Consider the following 22,374-nt stretch of genomic DNA (forward strand, 5'->3'; position numbering starts at 1 on the left):
GTTGCTAGTTTGCAGGATGACTTTGTTATAGAAAAGGTTTTTTGGTTTGGTCTATGCAGCTAAGAGCCCTTGATCCTATATGACCCACATTTATCCTCAGAATTGCACATTTGGAAACAAGAGTTTTGAAACAATTAAAGATTTACTACCTCCACCTATGGTTTACCCACTGAGAACAATACAGCAGTGAAGGCAGAGTGACCAGATTGGATCACTGTGGGGCTATGATCTGACCAATTCCCAAATAATTTCATGATTCCATTAGAAAGGGAAGGGTTCACAACAGTGGTTAAGGGAAGAGCAGTCTGGGAAGTGGGAGGGCTTGGTTCTAGAAGAACCAAGACATCTTATGTTACTGGAGGCACTTAACAGAACTGGACAAAGATTCAGTTAACAGAATTGGTGTAAAATGCAGGCTTGCCCTTGCAATAAGACAAAAGCCTAGCTGGGAAACTTGAAGAAGAAAAGGGAGGTCCTCAGCACTGCATTCTTACAAATTTCTCTATATCCATCTTCACTTTCTTCCTTCCAGTATCAGGGTATAACAAGCCTGTCCCTCTAACCATGCCAGGAGTCCCACCCTTATCCTCTTCAAAAGCAGCAGCCAATCTCATACTTTGAAACTCTCCCCCCCGTACTGATTCCTTGCTCCTTTATTATTTGGGGATTTGGTGCAGAAACTAACCTTGACTCAGTTTCCTCCTCTTACTTTCTTATTCAGATATTTCTAAAGTATAGTCTATATTCACTGCTCTCACTTCCTTTCCTCTCATTCATTTCTCAACCCCACGCAAACCTACCGATTCCATTCTCATAGAAGTCCACCAATAACATCCACGCTGCCAAGTCCATTGTTAAGTTTTGTTTTAATCGTGCCAAGTATTTCAATATATTTTGAATTGCCTGGAAGACTGCCTTATAAATGAATACCACTATCTTGAGTACAGTCTTACAAGATAAAAGTCAAAGCTCCCTAACAGGAGTGGAAACCCTTTCATGATCTCCCTGATCCCAATTTACCTCATCAAGCTTGATCTCCCCACACAATCAGCTGTTTTTCACCTGGGTGTCCTTGCTCAGGCTGTCCCCTCTGTTGGAAAGGACCTCTCCCCCAACCCTTCTATCACCTTTTTAAGAAAGTGAGAGAAAGAGCACAAGCAGGGGGAGTGGGGAGGGGGAGACAGAGAATCTTAAGCAGGCTCCACACACACAGCGCAGAGCCCTACACAGGGCTTGATTTTACAACCTGAGCCAAAAATCAAGACAGTCAGATGCTTAACCAAATGAACCACCCAGATGCTTCCTCCTGAGCCTTTTTACTTCACTAACTTCTACTTTCTCATACATACTCAGATCGGACGTAATCTCCTTCAGGAGGCCTTTCCTGATATCTCCACCCCAGTCTCACCGTGGCTGCCTGAGGTACCTCCTTTCGTTCTCCCACATTATTTTTTAAGTCCTGCTGTTACACTTACCGTTCTGTCCTATAACAAACTGTTTACGTCTGTCTCACCAAATAAGCTCTACACTCCCTTAAGGCAGGAGCCATCTTCCATACCCACGTGACAGGAGGGAAGGAACCGCCATTGCATTTGCTCTTCCACCCTCAGGGGGGATCCTCTTCAGACCCAGACAGGATGAGCACAGCATCGGGGGGAGGCAAAAGGATAGCTCTTGGGGCTTTCTATCACTTTTTTTTTCTCTTCCCATATTTCTGACTCCAACTTGGGTCCTTGTGTTGCCATAGTAACCAACAGTCCCAGAACAGAGACCTCTGGCAGTTGGACTTCTAGTCACTGTGAGTCAGGATCTGAAGGATTTCTAACATCCCCAGTTTATGGCCCAGGAGCTGGCAGCGCCTTTTTCATGTGGGCAGCTGCCAGAGCAGGGCGTGACTGTGTGTGTGTGTGTGTGTGTGTGTGTGTGTGTATTTCTTCCACCCCCACACACCTACTGGGGCATCACAGAAAAAGCTGCACTAAAAAATGCCAACAGATGGTGGGAGGATGGGTATCTAAATGGCTATAACCTTTCTGGAAAGCAATTTGATACCAACTCCAATTTATCTGTGATCTTTGATCCATCAAATCCACAGATATATATATAGAGGGAGACACAAGGATTTATTGATAAGGGGGTTTATTCAAGACTTATTAAAACAGTAACAACCGGGGCGCCTGGGTGGCTCAGTGGTTAAGCCGCTGCCTTCGGCTCAGGTCCTGGGATCTCAGGGTCCTGGGATAGGACCCCGCATCGGGCTCTCTGCTCAGCAGGGAGCCTGCTTCCTCCTCTCTCTCTCTCTGCCTGCCTCTCTGCCTACTTGTGATTTCTCTCTGTCAAATAAATAAATAAAATCTTTAAAAAAAAAAAAAACAGTAACAACCACTTAATGGTCATCAATCAGAAAGTCATTAAAAATGACAAAATAGCCATGTACAGGTTTACTGTAGGGTATGCCATAAAAGAGAGTGATCAACAGCTGATGTGACACCCACACATATGCAGGTATGTGTATGTATATGTAGAAATACACAGGTACACACATATGTACTTATAAAGAAAAAGAAAAGGAAATCCACCAAAATCTTTCCAGGGATGGTTATCCATATCTCTGGACAGTACGATCATAAGCGTATTTAATTTCGCCTTCATACTTTTCTGCATTTTTCAAATTTTAAACGATGATCATTTTTTTCTTTTGCAACGCAAGTTGTTTCAACTGCAGCAAGACAGAAGACAGGCAGTAGCAGGTGGAGAGGATTAGCTGAGAGGGTTGTCACACAAAGAAAGGCATTTTTTCAAGGGAGGGGGTAGCTTTTTTTGTCCTTCCTTAAGGAATACAAAAATTGGATGAACTACCAGAATGGCATAGTAACAAACCGAAAAAGGAATGAATAACATTACTGCTTAAATACTGTGACTTCCTTCTTCTCCCCAATCCCACCAAGTTTTTTCTTTCTTTTGAAGATTCCTGAGTTGAGGGAAACCTGAGAATGAGTCCCTGAACTCCATGGCGCACACAACCTGCAGCAGCGACCGATCAGACAGCACAGACTGCAGCTCGCAATCAAACCTGAGTCTCTCCGTGGGTTATTTCCCCTCCGAGGACACCTTCTCCTACGAAAACACCATCTCCTGGGAAGACAAGTCTCCCAAGAGTCTTCCAATCCTTGTCCCTCCTATCCAAGGGACATGGAGGACAGAGAGTACAGGCAGACTCCTGAGGAGACAAGACCAGATTCGGGACGACCCAAAGCAGTTCTGCAAACTCAGCATCACCCTGGCCTGGGATGTTGATGTGGGCTCAAACAATTCAGGCTCCGTAGCTAGTTGGGACCTAACTGGAAGCAATCAGTGGATCAACAAGTACCCTGAAGAGAACAGAAAACTGACTATCAGTAAGCTAGACAGTCTTGTACAAAAGCTTGAGACATTTCTAGAAAATCAGAAAGATGACAAAGATGATGACTCTGCATTCCCTGGATCTGCCCAGGAGGAAGATTCCCAGTTGTTTGGCAGCTCCCCTCTAGACATAGCTCAGGTCAGTCATCAAGAACATGATACTTGTCAGGACTTCTCCTACGCCTGCCAGCATGAAGGCATCATTCAGTTTCCACAGATTCCACCAAGACTTCGGGAACATGAACTTGCTGAGGTGAGCAGAGAGATGCCTCACAGGCAAAAAGGAGATGGACCTGGTTGGTGGGGGGGGGCAGTTTGAAATGATGCATGGAGCATTATTCCCTGCTTTAAACCAAGGTCAGCCTCCCTAAGCGCCTGACGTGGCAGGAGAGTGAGGGAAAAAGGAAGGAAAGGGGTCAGGGTGGAGCTGAAGGGAAAATACTGAGGAGCACTGAAGGAGAAGAGAGGATAGGGAAGTTAAGAAAAGTTATGATACTGCGCCCGCCCCATGTGTGTTGAAGTATTAAAATTTTGCATTTACAGTTGGATTTTTTTTTAAAGATTTTTAATTTATTTGACAGACAGAGATCACAAGTAGGCAGAGAGGAGGCAGAGAGAGAGGAAGAAACAGGCTCCCTGCTGAGCAGAGAGCCTGATGCAAGGCTTGATCCCAGGACCCCGGGATCATAACCTAAGCAGAAGACAGAGGCCTTAACCCACTGAGCCACCCAGGCACCCCTACAGTTGGATTATTTTTGATAGAAGGATTTGAACTCTATAAGTGGTAAATATTAGCCAGATTGTTATCCAGGATTTGCATATTTAACTCCTTCATTTTCTTGGCAGATGATAAACCAGTCAACTGCCAACCAAATGACAAGCACTGTAGAGACCTCCTCAGTCTCATCAGGTCAGCCGGAGAAGGAGGACACTCATTCCAAGACATGGGCCCTCTCCTGTGTGAACTTCAGGTGGGTCCTCCGCTGGCTAAGGCAGCAAGTCCTCTCCTCACTTCTCAGGAGACCACACCGCAAGGAGGCCACTGAGAGCCCTCATAAGTTGGCACGAAAGAAAAGACTCTCTCACAGAAGCAAGAGAATCCAACCTCAAGACTCCCTCAAATTAGGACACCCTCTATCGCCAGATTTTTTAACCATTTGACAGCCCCCATTCTACAATCTCCATGAGTTAATTGTTTTCTAATAAATATAACACATACTCTTATATTAGTCATGTCTTCCTCTTCCAGCCCACCATCTTGACTCGGGCTGAAAGTTTGTATGTTGTCTGGAAGTCTGAAATATATTCTCTGCGAATTTTAAGCAGTATTAGCGTTCCTAATTTGAAGGCATTCTTGGTCTCCTCCTCCTCCTCCCTTCTTACTGTATTTTACTCTATTTTTATACATTTTCATCTTAATATTAATACATCTTAATATTACATCTTAATACATCTTAATATTAACCCAAATGCCCATTGTCAGAAGGCAGTAGTATAACCCAACAGATTCCCAAGATGGTAGTGTGGTTTTGGTTGAACTTCTATGGCTCGACCAAGTGGCCGAGATACTGAGTCACTCAGGAAGCAGATTTCAGTTGGTAGCGTTTCAGGAGTTCAGACGGTAGATCTGATGTTCCCAGGAGACCTGACTGGTTCTAGTGAGTGCTGCAGTGGCTAGAATGAGTGGCTCACTCGGGAGGAATGTGAGGATTAGGAATGCAACTTAACCACTCCAAGTTTAAGCCTCCTCGTTCAGAAGATGGGGAAGATCATAATACGAACCTCACAGGATTGTTGGAGAATGAACAAGATAATGATAATTTCATTGTTGCTGCTGCTATGGCTTCTAGGGAGGATCTCCCCAGAAAACCAGATCCAAGGGACATCCCAGAGGGAGAGTTTAAGAGTAATTCACATTGAAGTATTTCCCCCACAGAAGCAATATTGACCCAAAGTTACAGGTTTCTGCAGATCTTGACTCAAGCAAGTCCTCTCCCAGTCCGTTCCCCACCAGGTCTTCTGAAATTCCTTTACAAATGGCAAACTTCCCTCTAAATTTCAGCTTCTTTAAGGAAGAATGTACTCACCTCTCACCCTTTCGCCCTGACCTCTTCCTCTTACTGATATCAACTCCCCTCCCCACAACCACTACCATCCTCCGTAACCACCCACAGGCTTACCCAAGAGCCTTCCTTCAGCTTTTGACCTGCAGAGTTCAGGTGCCTAAAGCATCGGAGTCTTTGGTCTCAAATTCCTCCCTTTCCTCAACTTCAATTCCCTTTTCTCCTTTCTTCTCTTCCTTCCTTCCACAAATATTTAGCACAAAGAAGTGCCAGATACTCTTCTAAATTACAAAAACAGACACTCAATCCTTGGGGCTCAGGTGGCTCATTGATCAAGAAAGAAAGCCATGTAAACATTCAACCAGAACAGGTTACAGGTGATAAGTTTGTATGAGGTACATACTGATTCCTAAAAAATAATTCAACATGAGGAAGTGAATTGTTAAAAGTTTCCTGTCTGAGGTTGCTTAAGTTAGTTTAAGGTGGAGGACTTGAAGCTGCTGGATAAACTGGTGTGGCATTAAGTGTGCAGTCCTGGTTACATGTGCGTGTGTGCAGTCCTGGTTACATGACTGGTTACATGTGAGACACAGTGGGGATGATATTGCCCAAAGAATAACAGACAGTACGATGGGAGGGAAGACCTCAAACAACAGGGCTTTCTTAGCAATACACTCACGGTCACATCCTGAGCTTCTTCACAGGCAGACTCCTCACTTTATCCAACTCTCTGAGAGCATTTCCCTTTGACTGGCTCCCTCCAACACCCTCCCCCACCTTCACCTCTCTCTGACTTGGCAAGGACTTTGAGTCCCATTACCGCACCTGTTCAGGAGTTTTGGTCCCTTCTTTCCAGATCCAGCCCAGGCCCCTCCTTCCCCAACTGTACCATAGCCATCGCATCTAGCAGCAATCACAAAGCCTTGCCCTTTCCAGATCTTCTTTCAATCCATACTCACCACATTCCGCAAAGGAGACTCGTGTTTTTCCTAAAGGCCAACACACAAAACACAGGAATTACTTTCTCCATTCCTGAAGAATTCCCCCCCACTGCCTTTTCGAGTCCACCCACTGCCTGGGGAATTCGTCCTTAAAGACTCCAAACTCTCGAGTTACTATGAGGCCCACAATGATCCTTCTGGCTTAAGCTGACCACATCCTTCCAAGCCGTCCCCCAGGCCCCCATCCTGCCACCCCCGCCCCCCGGTGACTTGTACTTTTCAGCTCTCCTTACATAACTACTTGACCTACTGACTTTTAGTTCCTTTTTATTGGAGGATCCTAACACAGTGTCTAGTACAGAGCCGTGTATCTCTATAAAACTTTTTAAATGATTTGAATATATCTTATTTCTTTCAACTTTTTCCTATATAGTTTTTTTTTTTAAGTGAAATACAACAGCTTAGAGTTGCTATTCTTTATGTTAAAAGTTAGGGCGAACAGAGTTAAGAGCAGGTCTGGGGATGGAAAGGGGACAGACAGGAAGTGAAAAGAAATCCATGGAAGGTCAAGAGAGGTGGTGACCCACAGACTGAGAAACCTAACCCCAGGGGAGGTTACAGACTAATCTGGAATGTCCATTCAACAAATATACAAGAAGCCTTAGTGTTGCTTTAGGCTAAAAGGATGATCTGTCTAAAAGATGACATCTCCTATTTTCACGGCACTAGTAACCAGAACTCTGTTATTTTAACTCTTTCTCTAGTAATTAAGTCAAGCTCTAAGAAAAACTCAACTGAAATGAGCTACTTGGAAAGACAGCTCCCGGTGAATGAGAGGCCCTGTTCATTAGCAAGATGGCTTACATATTTGTGCTTACTTTTCAGTGTTATATAAACCTGCTTGACAGGTATGAGGTTTATCTCTAAAATTCAAACAATGTATTTTACAGGCCTTTACAACAAATGTTCTTTGTGAGAATTAGAATTAGAAATATTCATTGGGGTTATCATGCTACATCTCAGAAAGCAAGTCAAAGTGCTTAAAAACAGGAAATATTTCATTATCTCCTCTTCATTATGGTGTCAAATATGCTATGACGCTATTAGCTACATGTTAAACTACAACCCGGTTCTCCACTTTTTGTCACACACATGGGGCTGGGGTTAGAGGAGGCCCATTATACATCAAAAGGACTGAGAGCAAAATGGAAGTGGTCCCTGGAAGGTCCTACCTTTGCTGTGATCTTAAGCTTCGAATGACCGCACTTGCCAGACACACGCTAACCAAAATAACCAAAACATTTTGGGATTCCCATTATCATAATATCCAAAACTAAAACAACTCCTTCAAGTGAACCACTCAACCTTGAAACCCACAAAGTTCAGCTAGTTGCACTAGACAAGTGTTACCTTAGATACTCATATTCTACAATCAATAATGTCATAATGGGCCAGACTGTGGTGAAAACTTACCAAGCATACATAGAGAGCATTCAGCTTTCTCCACACACAGAATTGGAGAGACTAACGTAAATTTTATTGCCCACCCCATGTCAATTTTTTACTCAGTAGGATCCCAATGAGAGAAAAAAGTATGTGCGCCGTACCAGCAAAACAAAATCATTTTCTTCAGACTTGCTTACATATTTGTGCTTACTTTTCAGTGTTATATAAACCTGCTTGACAGGTATGAGGTTTATCTCTAAAATTCAAACAATGTATTTTACAGGCCTTTACAACAAATGTTCTTTGTAAGAATTAGAATTTGAAATATTCATTGGGGTTATCATGCTACATCTCAGAAAGCAAGTCAAAGTGCTTAAAAACAGGAAATATTTCATTATCTCCTCTTCATTATGGTGTCAAATATGCTATGACGCTATTAGCTACATGTTAAACTACAACCCGGTTCTCCACTTTTTGTCACACACATGGGGCTGGGGTTAGAGGAGGCCCATTATACATCAAAAGGACTGAGAGCAAAATGGAAGTGGTCCCTGGAAGGTCCTACCTTTGCTGTGATCTTAAGCTTCGAATGACCGCACTTGCCAGACACACGCTAACCAAAATAACCAAAACATTTTGGGATTCCCATTATCATAATATCCAAAACTAAAACAACTCCTTCAAGTGAACCACTCAACCTTGAAACCCACAAAGTTCAGCTAGTTGCACTAGACAAGTGTTACCTTAGATACTCATATTCTACAATCAATAATGTCATAATGGGCCAGACTGTGGTGAAAACTTACCAAGCATACATAGAGAGCATTCAGCTTTCTCCACACACAGAATTGGAGAGACTAACGTAAATTTTATTGCCCACCCCATGTCAATTTTTTACTCAGTAGGATCCCAATGAGAGAAAAAAGTATGTGCGCCGTACCAGCAAAACAAAATCATTTTCTTCAGACTTGCTTACATATTTGTGCTTACTTTTCAGTGTTATATAAACCTGCTTGACAGGTATGAGGTTTATCTCTAAAATTCAAACAATGTATTTTACAGGCCTTTACAACAAATGTTCTTTGTAAGAATTAGAATTTGAAATATTCATTGGGGTTATCATGCTACATCTCAGAAAGCAAGTCAAAGTGCTTAAAAACAGGAAATATTTCATTATCTCCTCTTCATTATGGTGTCAAATATGCTATGACACTATTAGCTACATGTTAAACTACAACCCGGTTCTCCACTTTTTGTCACACACATGGGGCTGGGGTTAGAGGAGGCCCATTATACATCAAAAGGACTGAGAGCAAAATGGAAGTGGTCCCTGGAAGGTCCTACCTTTGCTGTGATCTTAAGCTTCGAATGACCGCACTTGCCAGACACACGCTAACCAAAATAACCAAAACATTTTGGGATTCCCATTATCATAATATCCAAAACTAAAACAACTCCTTCAAGTGAACCGCTCAACCTTGAAACCCACAAAGTTCAGCTAGTTGCACTAGACAAGTGTTACCTTAGATACTCATAATCTACAATCAATGTCATAATGGGCCAGACTGTGGTGAAAACTTACCAAGCATACATAGAGAGCATTCAGCTTTCTCCACACACAGAATTGGAGAGATTAACGTAAATTTTATTGCCCACCCCATGTCCATTTTTTACTCAGTAGGATCCCAATGAGAGAAAAAAGTATGTGTGCCGTACCAGCAAAACAAAATCATTTTCTTCAGACTTAACATAATGTTGAAATTTCATGGCTCCAGAGGATACACAGGTCTAGGTCTACCTAGTTACAAAAACAACCTCCAAAATCCTCTTATCAAACAACGAACGGAAAAATGAAACAAATTATAAATAAATTCTTTAGAACGCCTGGTAGGGTTTTTACCCCAAGAGTTAAGAATGGTTTTGTTTCGGCAGGAAGGATAGCAAAGTGCCTCAAAAATAAGTCTTTGCATCATGAGTTGCAAGTGGAAGGAGGTCTACGGCAAGCAATGTACTCTCTAATTGCAAGATGCATGAGTAGGCTTTATACTGCATCGCCAGGAGTCAAGCTTTTCCCCCTACCCCCTCACCCCCCAACAAAGAGAACAACACCTGCTTTCAAAAGTGAAATGAGATCCTCATCAGATAACACAGAATCATTGAGTGAGCCAGTCATGGGTTGGGTGGGTACAAAAGCCTTAAGATAAATTCCCAAAAGGATTATAAACCTAGACCAAGAAATCCCCCTACCAAACAATTTGTTTACTATTCCACCGTTCAAAGGAATTCCACAGCCTTGATGCCCTTTGGATTTCGAATATGCTTCCCAAAGAAATATTTCTGAGGCCTTTCAAATGGGAGGGTACACATTCAGACTGTGGCTGTTTAATGAAAATTCCTCTCATTATTACTGAATTCTCTTGATCTAGAAGAAAATCAAAATGGCGATTTAACTTCATTTGTGTCGCCAGGCAAGATTTAACCTCATCTGTGTCGGTGAAGATTTATTATTTTAAGTGCAAATCCCCAAAACTAAACAAATCTCCCTCTCCTCACAGAACTTCCCCATGCACCCACTCACAAAGGCAAACACCAGACAAGTTCATTATCAATGCAGGCTTGGAGAGTTGCTTCCATGTTTCCCTTTCATCACCTCAACAGCCCTCTGTCTTTGGGGCCTAGATTTCTCCCCAAACAGGCATGACAATGACAAGGAGAATTCTTCGCCAGTAAAGTGACCACAAATTCAGTTAGCACCCTATCACAACCACCACCATAACCACAGACGCACATAAGAATCCAAAAAGAATGCTAACCCACTTGCTGTGAAGAGCTCAAGGGTTATACGGAAGCACTAAATCACTACACTGTACACCTGAAAGTCATATTCCATTGTATGTTAACTAGAATCTAAATAACAACTTAAAAAAATTGAATGCCAAAACCATTGGGTAAATGGCTGTTAGGGAACAAGACATGCACATGGTCTCAGGGAACTATCCAGCAGACTACGCATTAGTTATCAGGGAGATTAGGTACCTTCACAATAGAGAGAACTGGTGAACGCCAGCTTAACCAAACGATTTGATTCAGCCTAACCAACATTACGTATCTTCTATTGCTACCACTGTTGTGTTTACCCTGAATTGGATCATGAGGAATCCAACAGTCAAATGAATCCAGAATATAAGAAATTATTCTAGACAATTCTAGACAACCATCTTAGACTTTTCAAACATGTTTACACTATGAAATACCAAATAGAAGAGAACAAAAAAGTCAGGGAGACCAGACAATTCACAAAGGAGACCAAAGAGACATGATGACCAGTTGCTGTTCATAATCCTTCACTGAGTCATTCACCAAATTCTCAAAACATGATAAAAAAAATTTCTTAATAGATAGACAAATATGAATATGGACTATATCTTAGGTCATTATATCTATATCTTATCTTATATCTGTATCTTAGGTTATTATAATAATATCACTATTATCTTAGATGTTATTATAATAAGAACATTATGGCTACGTAAAAGAATGTCCTTTGTTCTTAGGAAATTAAGAGTGAAGCATCACGGTATTAGTAACTTACTTTCAAACAAACCAGAAAAAAAATATAAAATAGAAAATGAGCAACAAAGATGGGAAAAATGTTAAGAAAAACCCCAATAGATAGGAATCTAGAAGATTGTTATGAAAATAAAACATTACATTTGCTATACTTGTGTGAAAATAGTATGTTAAAGATGTACATATTTAAAGCATTACAATCTTTAAACAGAACTTAGGCATTGATTTCTGAAATGATATAGGTCAGGCAATTCTCTAATCTGGATTCATCCATTCATATTAGCATGCGCCTTTGGATTCACCACAAGCTGCAAGGAATTTTCAGTCTCCTGGGTTAATAAACATCTATCCCACAAGTCCCTCTAACTGTAAAAAGTTGATCCAGTTGAAAGTAGACCAGCATACAGGAATTTTTTAGAAACTTTCAGATTTTAGGAGTTTATTTAGCTTTTGTTGAAATTTAAAAGACTAATTTTTGCCAAATGTTGAGCTAGGCTCTTTTCTCATTTGAGTTATCACAAGTTCCAAGTAGCCTGGAGACCTCAAGTTTACCTTCAAAAAAGACCTTCTTGGACATTTTCTGTTTTTTCCCAAATCAAGAAACAACCTGCCACTTTATAGTACTAATTCTTGCAGACTGTTTTCAACATTTCCTTTTATTTCCAGCAGTGCAAGAGTGTTTTGCTTTTTAACCCTAAGCAGCAGCATATGCATACGGTCACCTATAAGGCGCTAAATATACTGGGGAACTTGTGAGCGCAAAACAGTGCTTCTAGAGTCCTTACTAACTGTTTTTGGTAAATTCCTCTTACAGGATTAAAGTTATACATTTTTTTTTTCTTTCTTTTTTTTTTTTTTTTAAAGATTTTATTTATTTATTTTACAGAGAGAAATCACAAGTAGATGGAGAGGCAGGCAGAGAGAGAGAGAGAGGGAAGCAGGCTCTCCGCTGAGCAGAGAGCCCGATGCGGGACTCGATCCCAGGACTCTGAGATCATGACCCGAGCCGAAGGCAGCGGCTTAACCCACTGAGCCACCCAGGCGCCCAACATTTTTTTTTTCTTAAACAAATTTACACATTCACATATATTAACACTTTGTAAATAATTCAGAAAGTTCAGAGACTCCTTGAAGACGACTGTTCAAACCCAGGTTCAAAACCCAAAGTTCTCAACAAAACTTTCTGGCTTCAAATCCCAGGCCTACCTCTTATTTGCTGTGGATGCAGCGAAGTTACTTAACCACTCTGGGCCTTCCATTTTATCTACAAAATATGATCCTAGTAGTACTAACCTCAAAGTGTTGTGGTGAGGATTTAGAAAGAGTGCCTGGCACACAATATGTGCTTACAAATTTTAGCTGCTGGTAGTTGCTGTCACATATTTCCTTTTTAAAATCTTCCTGTTAAAAATCTGCCACAGCTCCTTATGCCTATAGAATTATGTCCAAGCAAACTGTCATTAAATCGCTCTAAAATCAGATCCCAGTGTACTTTTCCAGTCTTATTTTATAATGCTCTGCACTCGCCCCTCATGTTCCTTGAGGAATGCCTCTGTACCTTTGCTTATACTGTCCCCTCTCTTCGCAACTGCCCCAACCATGTTAGCCTACCCTGCTACCTACTTACTCCTAAATGTACCCTTTCAAGGTTCATGTTAGTTAAACTTGAGCTCTTCTGCAGGAGCGAGCAGATTAGAAATAATCTCACCTTCCTTTGTGCTACCATAGCACTCCCTGTAATAAGTGCACATTTTACCGTGTTTTACAGAAATGTGCTGCTATGTCTCCCACTAGACAAAAGACCCTGTGTTCTGCTTATCTTTTCTTTTCATGCTCCAAAGTCCCTGGCCCAGTTTCTTGGACATGGTAGCTCCATGATAAATATTCGGTGAAATGAATGGTTAATCTACAGGAAAGAATTGAAACAGATAATATCTGAAATTGCATGTCATTTCCTCTCATATAAAATTTAACTATTTTCTACTTTAATTAAGTCTAGTCCCTGGATATTTTTATTGGGGGCCACCAAGCGTGGCGTAGTGTAGATGTTTCCTGAGTGGAAAAGCTCAGTTTTGTACAACAGACAAAGCTAGTCAACAAAAGAACAGTCACATTTTTCTATTTGAGTAGAAATTGATATTCTACCCTCTTTTTTTTTTAAACTTGAAAATATCTTTTCTAAATCCTCCAGATAATGTTCAGATTCCTTCACCCATTCAAATACATTTACTAAACATAACATCCTAGAGGCTGTGCACCAAGATAGTTAGAAAGACACTTCCCTTGAAGGGCTCATAATTGTGGGGGGGGGGGGCGCGGGGACAGACATCTTGCCAGACACAGGGGACGATCTGGAAGAAGAAACAGACAAGACTGGCAAAGGGAAGAGGCTAAGCAAAAGCCAGAAGTCCTAAAAGGCATGCATAGCAAACAGTGTAAAGTGTAGTTTTGCTTGAGCACAGGGAGGTAAGAGACAGAGAAGTCTGAAGTGCCGGGATGGAAGCCAGATCACGAAGGGGTTTTGAACTGTATCTTCCAGGGAGAATGGAATTTTGAAGCAAGCTATTGAGATGATTAAATCCAGAAAGGTTTCTGATCACAGAAGCACAGCAGTGGGACCAAAAAGGGAAGCTGGCAGCAGGAATAAGAGGAAAAAAAAAAAGAAACAGCTAGCCAGGCTATGTGGTGAGATGGAGAAGGACTAAAATGCAGTTTTAGCCCTTATGTAGTTTTCTCAGTATGGTTGGTGGTCCTGCTGTTCCTCTCTCAGGCCAGCTGCAATACCGTCCATGCTACACTACTTTCTCTGACAATTAGTAAGTATTTACATGAGTTAATTTAATAAATGTAGGAGACAGGCAATCATCTAAGCTGAAAAGATGCATCAGACTCCTCAGGTGACCTGAAGTAGGTTCATGCATTACCAAGATAACATCTTCTTGCTCTTCCATTCGTTCATTCATTCATTCTAGTTGCCGCTCCCTCTAGTCGCCGTTCCACTATGTCTGGCTGTGATCATTTCATGTCAAGGACATGGGGATACACAAGACCTTGCTCCTTTCCTCCAAGTGTTCAAAGCCTGGCAGAAGCGTTGTCATCCGTTCAACAACAGGAGTCACTAACAGGGCAAGCTGTCTGTAATGGTCTTCATCTCACACGAGGCTGTTTAAAGACATCTTCTGGGTAATGGTCACAATACAAACTCAGAGTTCATTTTTACCTTAAATGACTGGTTTGGTACGTGAACTACAGCACTGAACTGAAAAGGGTTGCTGCCACAATAATTGAGATCACTTTGCTTATGTTACACAACAGGTACCTGTGAATGTGCCACCTTGCTAAAATTCATTTGTAACCCCAAAATCAATACAAGCAGTGTTCTCATGGACACTTATGGACATGCACAGCGCAGCAAAAAATGTGAGTTGCCTCTGAGCACGGTCCCAGCTGAGGGGGAACAAGGCAATGCTCTGCTTTCTAGTTTCAGATCAGCACTCGTACTATAAACATGTGTTTCTAGGGCACAGGGCTAAGCACAAGAGGGCTGTGACGAGCCTTGCAGAGAAAAACGGGTATGTTAGATAAGCTCTGTTCAGGGATAGGGGGCACCTGGGTGGCTCAGTGGGTTAAAGCCTTTGCTTTCAGCTCAGGTCATGATCTCAGGGTCCTGGGATTGAGCCCTGCATCTGGCTCTCTTCTCTGCGGGGAGCCTGCTTCCCCGCCCCCCCCCCCACCTCTCTGCTTGTGTCTCTGCCTACTTGTGATCTCTCTCTCTCTCTCCCCCCCTATATCAAATAAGTAAATAAATAAAAATCTTTAAAAAAAAAAAAAAAAGCTCTGTTCAGGGATGGGTTAGAGTGCAATTGATTGTGAATTCAATGCTAATGAATTAACAATATTAAATTCAATGCTAATGAATCAACAATATTAAACAATATTAAATCAACAAAATTAAATATTAAATATTAAATGAGGTGCCTTAAAACAAAAAACAGAAACAAGGCCATGGAGGGCATCAGGGTGGCTCAGTCAGTTAAGGGTCTGCCTTCAGCTCTAGTCATGATCCCAGGGTCCTGGGATTGAGTCCCGTATTGGGCTCCCTGCTCAGAGGCGAGTCTGCTTCTCCCACTACTCCAACCGCCTGTTCATGATCTGACTCTCTCTCTCAAATTAACAAAATCTTTAAAACAACAGCAAAAAAGAAACAAAGTTATGTACTCATCAACCGAGAAAATGTTGTGACAGAGACTGACAGGAACCTAAAACACATGCCCTGGGGCCAGTGGCTCAGCATTCACTAATTCAGCACCTGCGGTGACTGCTGCAAATGAGAACGGACTGTATCGATCAGGTAAAGATCACAAAGAGCCATCTGTAGCACATGATTTTCCTCAGCTGCCCCTTCTGAGGATTCCGGAGGGCCACAAAGGGAAGAACCAGAAAACGCTTTCTGAATCCTACAACCCTCCAGTAGAATGAGCATTTTTCCACCCCTCTAGAGTCACTCAGACTCCCAGGGAAGTGCTTGCTGCTGTATTGGCTGGCTAAAAAGGGGAGGCCAGAGAAAGGGCCAACAGGCCAGGGGGTGCCGTGGGTCAACATAAACAGGTGTTTTGGGTGTCACTGTTTTCTGCTGCAACTAGTCTTAGTTGGAAGGTCTGATAGTCCTCGAAGGCCATTTGCTTCCCACTTGATGCTTGTTTTTCTCACTATCCCAACAACACAGGAGATTCTCTCTGGGATACGAGGCTTCAGAAAGGGCTGTTATGTGCCAGACCTCACTCAGGACCCATTTCGACTATGAAGAACCAAATAATCCATTCTTTAATTTCTAAAAGTTTACAAACTGCAAGAATATAAATCCTACACACCATCCAACACTTATGCAAATGCCCCAGGATTCATGTTTCCCTCTGTAAAAGCTAATCCCCTCAAGCAGGAAACAACTTCTGGACACTGATATATTGGAAGCTGGTGTCCTGGCTCCAGAAATCCCATGCATTAGAACCAGAAGCATTCACGAAGAGTTCCATCCTGGGTCTCCCTCCCTCCCAAGGTTGACATTGTGTTTATTTGTCAAACAAAACAGTCATCCAAGTTCAGACCTATTGAAAAGCTTCCAAGCAAGATGAGAGGCCAAGACAAGGGGGAGGAACAGCTAATCAGAAATCAAGGGCAGGAAAAGCTGGACCCAAAATAAATACAGTACAAAATGCCCAGAATAGCCCAGAAAGACAGCTGATGACCTTTTCTTCTAAAATCTCTTAATATCACAGTATCAAATAGCCTGTGTATCTAAAATCAAGCACAGAACTACTATCACAAAGGTAAGGAACAAAGTAAAAAAAAAAAAACAAAAAAACAGAAAAACAGGAAAAGCTGGTGGTACAGTGACAATTGGCATTTTAAAATACAAACTAAAACACAGAAGACAAATACAATTAATGCACGGTACTGACGAGTCCCTCACTGGCGAGGGATTGACCTCAGTTCAAGGCAATGGTCACAGGAAGCTGTTGAGGCTATTTCAAGCTCTAAAAGCTACCATCATTTCTCAAGAGATAGCATTTTTTCTTTTTGCCGAAAGACTAATGGGTCCTGCTACAATGGCTGTAATTGACCACACTCCTAATTTAAGTTTCCTCTTAAATTGAACAAGCTCTGGGCTGTGCCTTCCCAAGCAGAGGGCAGCATCTTGGTATTCAAGGAACACAAAACACACCTGGGGACACAACCTCATTTCTTTGATTATCATGTACAAAGCCTTGAGCTACTGCTAAATAATAGATTTAAGAATTACTGAAATCCCTTCTCCCACATCCTTGCTCCCTAAGCCATAGAGAGCCTTGGCTGATTGAAATTCTGGAGCCAGAACCATGCTTTTCAAAAAATGTCATATTAACCCACAGATCCACTACATGAGAGCCGAAGTTCCCTTGGACCCTCTTCCTTCTTAAAAAACTGTTAAGACTTGGGGCGCCTGGGGGGCTCAGTGGGTTGAGACTCTGCTTTCCGCTCAAGTCATGATCTCAGGGTCCTGGGATCGAGCCGCTCGTCGGGCTCCCTGCTCGGCGGGGAATCTGCTTCTCCCTCTCTCTCTGCCTGCCTACTTGTGATCTCTCTCTGTCAAATAAAAAAATAAAATCTTAAAAAAAAACAAAAAACCTGCTGAGACTATATGAGTCAGTATCATCAGAAGTGCTAAGAGCTTCTAATTAAATACATAAATGCAGAGCACTTGAAAAAAAAACACATCACCTGTCCCGTTATAGAGCCAAGGCCTGTGTGCGCACACACCCTCCACATATTTTGATTATTTATTTGCTAAATGTGTAAACATTTCCTTTCAGTCTACAGTTGCGCCCTTGCATATCTGTATCAAGAAGAAAAAAAAAATCAAAGTCACTGAAGCCAGTTTCCTAAGGGGTGGGGAGAAAACAAAGCAACTGAGAATAAAAAGAAGCTGTGGCTTTGGCCCAGTGGCACAAAGAGCTCCTGCAGCCTTCAAACTCCATCCACACCCTTGCACACAAAGGAAGCAGCTGCTTAAAGGCAGAGTTCTAAAAACCCAACCACACCTCCCTTTGATTGTAAAGGAGATCCGAGATGCTCTGTAGAAGAGGGAGAGAGGACTAGAGGGGGACAAATGGAAATAAAAATCTTCTGTGGCTTTCATAATGGAAAGAAATTCATTTACATATTGCCTCAAGTTATAATGAACTAATAAAGCTCAAGACATAACACATATGTGACACGACTCCAGTTAGGTCAACAACCCCCAGCAGCACCTTGAGAATCCACAGTAGGAATTTACCTAGAATAGCGAATGTTTGGTCCACAAAAGGCAGTGGGGACATAGAAAACTTCAACCTCCCTATGATAAAGTGAAAAATACTACCAGGGTGTGGACAAAGAGGGCCCAAAGGAACATAGTTATGGGGGGTTGCTTTTCTTTGGGACACCACTATCTCAGCCGCCTGCTCAAAAACCACTACATGAGGGTACCCAAGTGGCTCAGTCAGTTAAGTGTCTGCCTTCAGCTCAGGTCATGATCCCAGGATCCTGAGATCGAGTTCCACATCAGCTCCCTGCTCAGTGGGGAGTCCGCTTCTCCCTCTGCCTCTATCCCTGCCCCTGCTTGTGCTCTCTCTCAAATAAGTAAATAAAATCTAAGACAAACAAACAAACAAAAAAATCCCACTATATGACAAGGTGGAGAGATTACATAAGCATGCCTGCTTGATGACACAGACAGTCCTACAGCCTTCCTCACCCTGAAGAAGAGAAGACCCCACCAAAACCAGAGCAGAGGCTCCACCTCATTCTTATGTCTGGGGCCACTCAGCCTCTAAAGGGGTAGAAAAAACAGCTTTCACCATCGCCACCCGTGATCTCAAGAACCATGAAAACAATGGAGAGACCAGGGGGTTGCCTCTGCTCTGGGGCAAATGATATTTCTTCTGTTTACCAGTTATCAGAACATCTAAATGACTGGAAGTACTGAAGTTTTTAGTTTAAGTTTTCCCTAGATGTCCTCCTGCATCCTCTTATACTTGGGTATAAGGGGACAAAGGACAGAACTTAAAAGTAATAAGTAATAACATGATTTGGTATTTATTCTCATTTTATTAATCCAATGTCATTTCTATGACAATTAGTAAATGTTTTTAAATCAATGTTTGCTTTGATGTCTGGAACAACAAAACAAATCCAGTTTTGGGGGGTGGGACACTCCCAACTGTGTCATATGGGAACTGAGAATTTAAAAAGGGATAGAAGAGAAGGCCAAGTACAGCTTTCGTAATCCAGCTAGGCCACTTATTTAACTACATTTATTTATGTAGCTTATATATAAATATACACACCCTTTAATGAACAGAGCATGTGTATTAGAGACCATTAATGTGAAAATATATCTAGATACGCTCAATATAGCCTTATATCAGTCACAAGACTCCAGTCATTTAATTTTTTATCTGCTCTGGACATTAACTATTTTGTGAACTTAGGTCATATTTTGAAAACACTCCTTTGAGAATTGAAAATTGAGAGTCAATTCTTTCCAAACAAAACTATGATTTTTCCTTTGTACAAAATGACCCGACTTCCCCCTGACTCTTAGCTCCACTGGCCTCTTCTTGAACTAACCATGTAAAGCAGTTTCAACAACCAAGAGTGTCTTCACTGACTCACCCTGGGGAGGGACCTGCCAAGAACACATGGACAAATGCTTCCTTTCATCTTCCCTCAGATTTCAATTTAAGGCGAGGCAAGTAGGAAAATATTTATTAGTTTTCACCATACTTAAAAAAAAAAAACAAAAAACTAGTCTTATATTTTAAAAAGAATTACCTGAAAAGTCCTATAAAGAATCAGATGCAGAGTCAAACCAGCAACATCCATAATAAGATTCAGAAAAACAGTAAGAATAAGGACTATTATTTTTAGCACCCATGCAACACACCCAAAAGCACAGGGCTGATACTCTGCAGCAAACCTATCAGATCAGCATGTTAATATCCCTTCTTTAGAGATGAGAAGCTAATCCAGAGAGATCGTGGGAAAAGGTGAGGGAGCTGTGACTTCCACAAAGAATGGTCACACAGCAAGGCCCCCAGGCCCACTCCTCAAATCTGTTTGAAAATACTTGCTTCTCCCCCAGTTTGGTAATTCTACCGATTAAGTCCATCTTAGCTCAAGATTCATACATTAGGGACAGGTTTTTACAAACTTCCTTAAAAGAAAATTAGACTTAAAAAGAAATTTGACAAAATCAGAATAAATTTGTTCAGAAAATGCTTTGAGAGCTGCTTCTGAGATTCAGCCTCCCCGCCTGGATCAGTATTTATTTCTTTATTCATCTCTTCAGACTCTTTAGGTCTCACAGCAGAGATCCTTCCCCTGCATTGTCAGCTTTCCAAGCTCTTGATCTGGCTGACAAGATATCCTAAGGATTTCTAGGGTAGCCCAGATGTCTATCACTTCTGGATTTAGTTTCTCTTCCTCTCTGTAACTCCTTCCTGAATCCAAGCAGAGCCCTTGCTGTCAGGGAGCAAGCCTTCCCACACCACACACAGAGCAGACAAGGGCCCACCTGGCCACACCCTCAAGAGCAATCTGCCAAAACATCTTCATCTGCTCCTGACTAGCACGCCCAGACGGTCAGGCTGAGGCAGACAAATCACCTAAAATCAGCGTGTCTGCTTTCAAAGATACTCATTTAGTCCAACAACCCTCCCCAGATCGGCAGAGTCTAAATTACTGAGTAGTCCCTGAACAAACAAAATACAGTCATCACCAGAAGACAGGCACAAAAATATTCACTGGAGCATTTTATCTGGTATTCATCCAAACTGGATAACCACCTAAATGTCCAGCAACTAGAAAACAGATATATAACTGAATATTGTGAAAGCGAGGAGAATGGCGGAAAAACTATAAATATTGGAGATAAATTTCACAAATATAATCAGAAAAATTCACCAGGCACAAAAGAATATATAGGACATGATTCTAGTCACATGAATTTTTTAAACAGGCAAAATGAATTAATCAGTTATTTCCAAGGGCATTTGGGGTGCTGGCAATTTTCCATTCATCTGCGTGCTGTTACAAAGGTGTACTCACTTTGTGACAATTATTCAAGCTATCCACTTATGATTTGTGGGCTTTCCTTCATATTTCCATAAAAAGCTGACTGAAAGAGACCTCAGAGAATATCTGGTCTGCTCTCCTCAGTTGGCATAAATAGAAGTAATTGTTTCCCGTGTATGTTAAATTATTGCAAGGACACACAGGAACTCCATGGAAGGGCTGGGACTGGACATTGTATCTTTTAATTCCCCATCCAAGCACCAAAGCTCTCTCTCAAATGTGGGAGGATGTTTCTCCAATTTCCTTCCTTGTTGTGACTATGGCCAAGGTTTAGAAGAATTAGGATCATATTTCTATTAAGAATAAAACCCAGAAGGCTCTAGGCTCCTACCAAAGCAGGGTCAGGAAGAGCATTTTAAACACCACTTAGGATATGGCCAGTCAGAAAAAGTCAGTGCCATGTTCACACTCCAGGTTTTGCCACTTACCAGTTGTGTGACCATCAGCATTCTCCCTACCTTTCTCTGAACTTCAATATCCTCATGTATATTCCTGAAAATATTAACTCATCCCTGCAAGGTTGCCATGACAATAACACAAAGTGTCAGAGTAGGGACTGGCACATCACAAACAGAAAAAGTATGTGTTGAATACTGATTGACTTGAATGAGTCAAGTACTTGTCATTTAGCAGATGCTCAAGAAATAGTTAGGTGTTGTTATTATTATTACTGAACAAAAATACCAGAGAGGAAGGGAGTAAATAAGCTTATGTGAAAACATCTCATTTTTCTAAGCCTATAGGGTCATTAACAGGTTGACCCAATTCTCACTAGCTTCGATGTGGCACTGAAATGGTCTGCGGGACAAAGGCAACAAAGGATTTGAGAAGAGGGTGGTACTGTTCATGGGCTACCTGGTCTGTATTTCCATTCCTGGTGCCAAACAGATTTGCTCACAGACTGCCACACCATGTCAAAATTCTATAATCACCCATGTGAGTCATAGCACTTCAAGAATTAAAAAACTTTTCAAGAGTGGGGTGGGTCATCAGTTCTCATAGACTTAATGAGTCAACCAACATAGTCAAGTAACTTTACTACTGGGGAAAAATTTACACACTGAACATACAGAAATTGCCTTTCTATATTCAGGCTTTAAAGATCTCAGAAATAAACCATGGAGAGTAGAGAGTTTACTCACATTTTAAAAACAAGTCTAAGATGGATTTTTTTCCTTCAGCTCTTCAAACCTCCCATGTACTTATTGGCCAACCGGTCCATAAAATTCTTTTATACTGGAAAGAAACAACTGTAAAAAAAAATTAAAACTAATTTCAAATTAGAGCATACCAGAAAA

At 41.6% G+C, this 22,374-nt stretch overlaps 2 protein-coding genes across 15 annotated transcripts in view; one reads left to right on the forward strand and one right to left on the reverse strand.

The window, feature by feature from the left end:
• LOC309868543 (liprin-beta-1) overlaps positions 1-22,374 on the reverse strand; it is a 177,295-nt gene that overhangs the window by 89,656 nt on the left and 65,265 nt on the right. For 4 of the 13 annotated variants that reach the window (XM_082738495.1, XM_082738494.1, XM_082738487.1 and 1 more), the window contains exon 3: positions 22,219-22,326. The exons of 3 other annotated variants lie outside the window; for them this stretch is intronic. Coding sequence is in view for 1 of the 10 variants with exons in the window: in XM_082738491.1 (XP_082594617.1) it covers positions 1,559-1,710 (152 nt within the window). In the remaining 9 variants the exon portion in view is untranslated. Of the gene's footprint in view, positions 1-1,558; positions 2,160-6,424; positions 6,455-14,346; positions 14,585-22,218; positions 22,327-22,374 lie in introns of those variants that run through there. 6 more of the 13 variants (XM_082738496.1, XM_082738492.1, XM_082738488.1 and 3 more) reach the window with 4 other exon arrangements.
• On the forward strand, positions 1,776-7,177 carry LOC309868562 (uncharacterized protein C12orf71 homolog). 2 transcript variants are annotated; one of them, XM_082738561.1, is made up of 3 exons: positions 1,776-1,798; positions 2,968-3,655; positions 4,249-7,177. In XM_082738561.1, exons 2-3 carry the CDS (start codon positions 3,011-3,013, stop codon positions 4,561-4,563), a joined length of 960 nt encoding a protein of 319 aa, XP_082594687.1. In that variant the 5' UTR covers positions 1,776-1,798; positions 2,968-3,010; the 3' UTR covers positions 4,564-7,177. The 2 variants fall into 2 exon arrangements, with proteins under 2 accessions (XP_082594687.1, XP_082594686.1); XM_082738560.1 differs by lacking the exon at positions 1,776-1,798 and adding an exon at positions 2,376-2,505.

Source organism: Mustela nivalis (genome assembly GCF_964662115.1).
Source record: "Mustela nivalis genome assembly, chromosome: 7".
Classification (NCBI taxonomy): Eukaryota; Metazoa; Chordata; class Mammalia; order Carnivora; family Mustelidae; genus Mustela; species Mustela nivalis.

Bases quoted from the DNA above. Each gene is read 5' to 3' on its own strand.
- LOC309868562 (XM_082738561.1), top strand. From the start codon at position 3,011: ATGGCGCACACAACCTGCAGCAGCGACCGATCAGACAGCACAGACTGC. The intron at 3,656-4,248 runs GTGAGCAGAGAG...TTTTCTTGGCAG, and splicing joins GGGAACATGAACTTGCTGAG to ATGATAAACCAGTCAACTGC.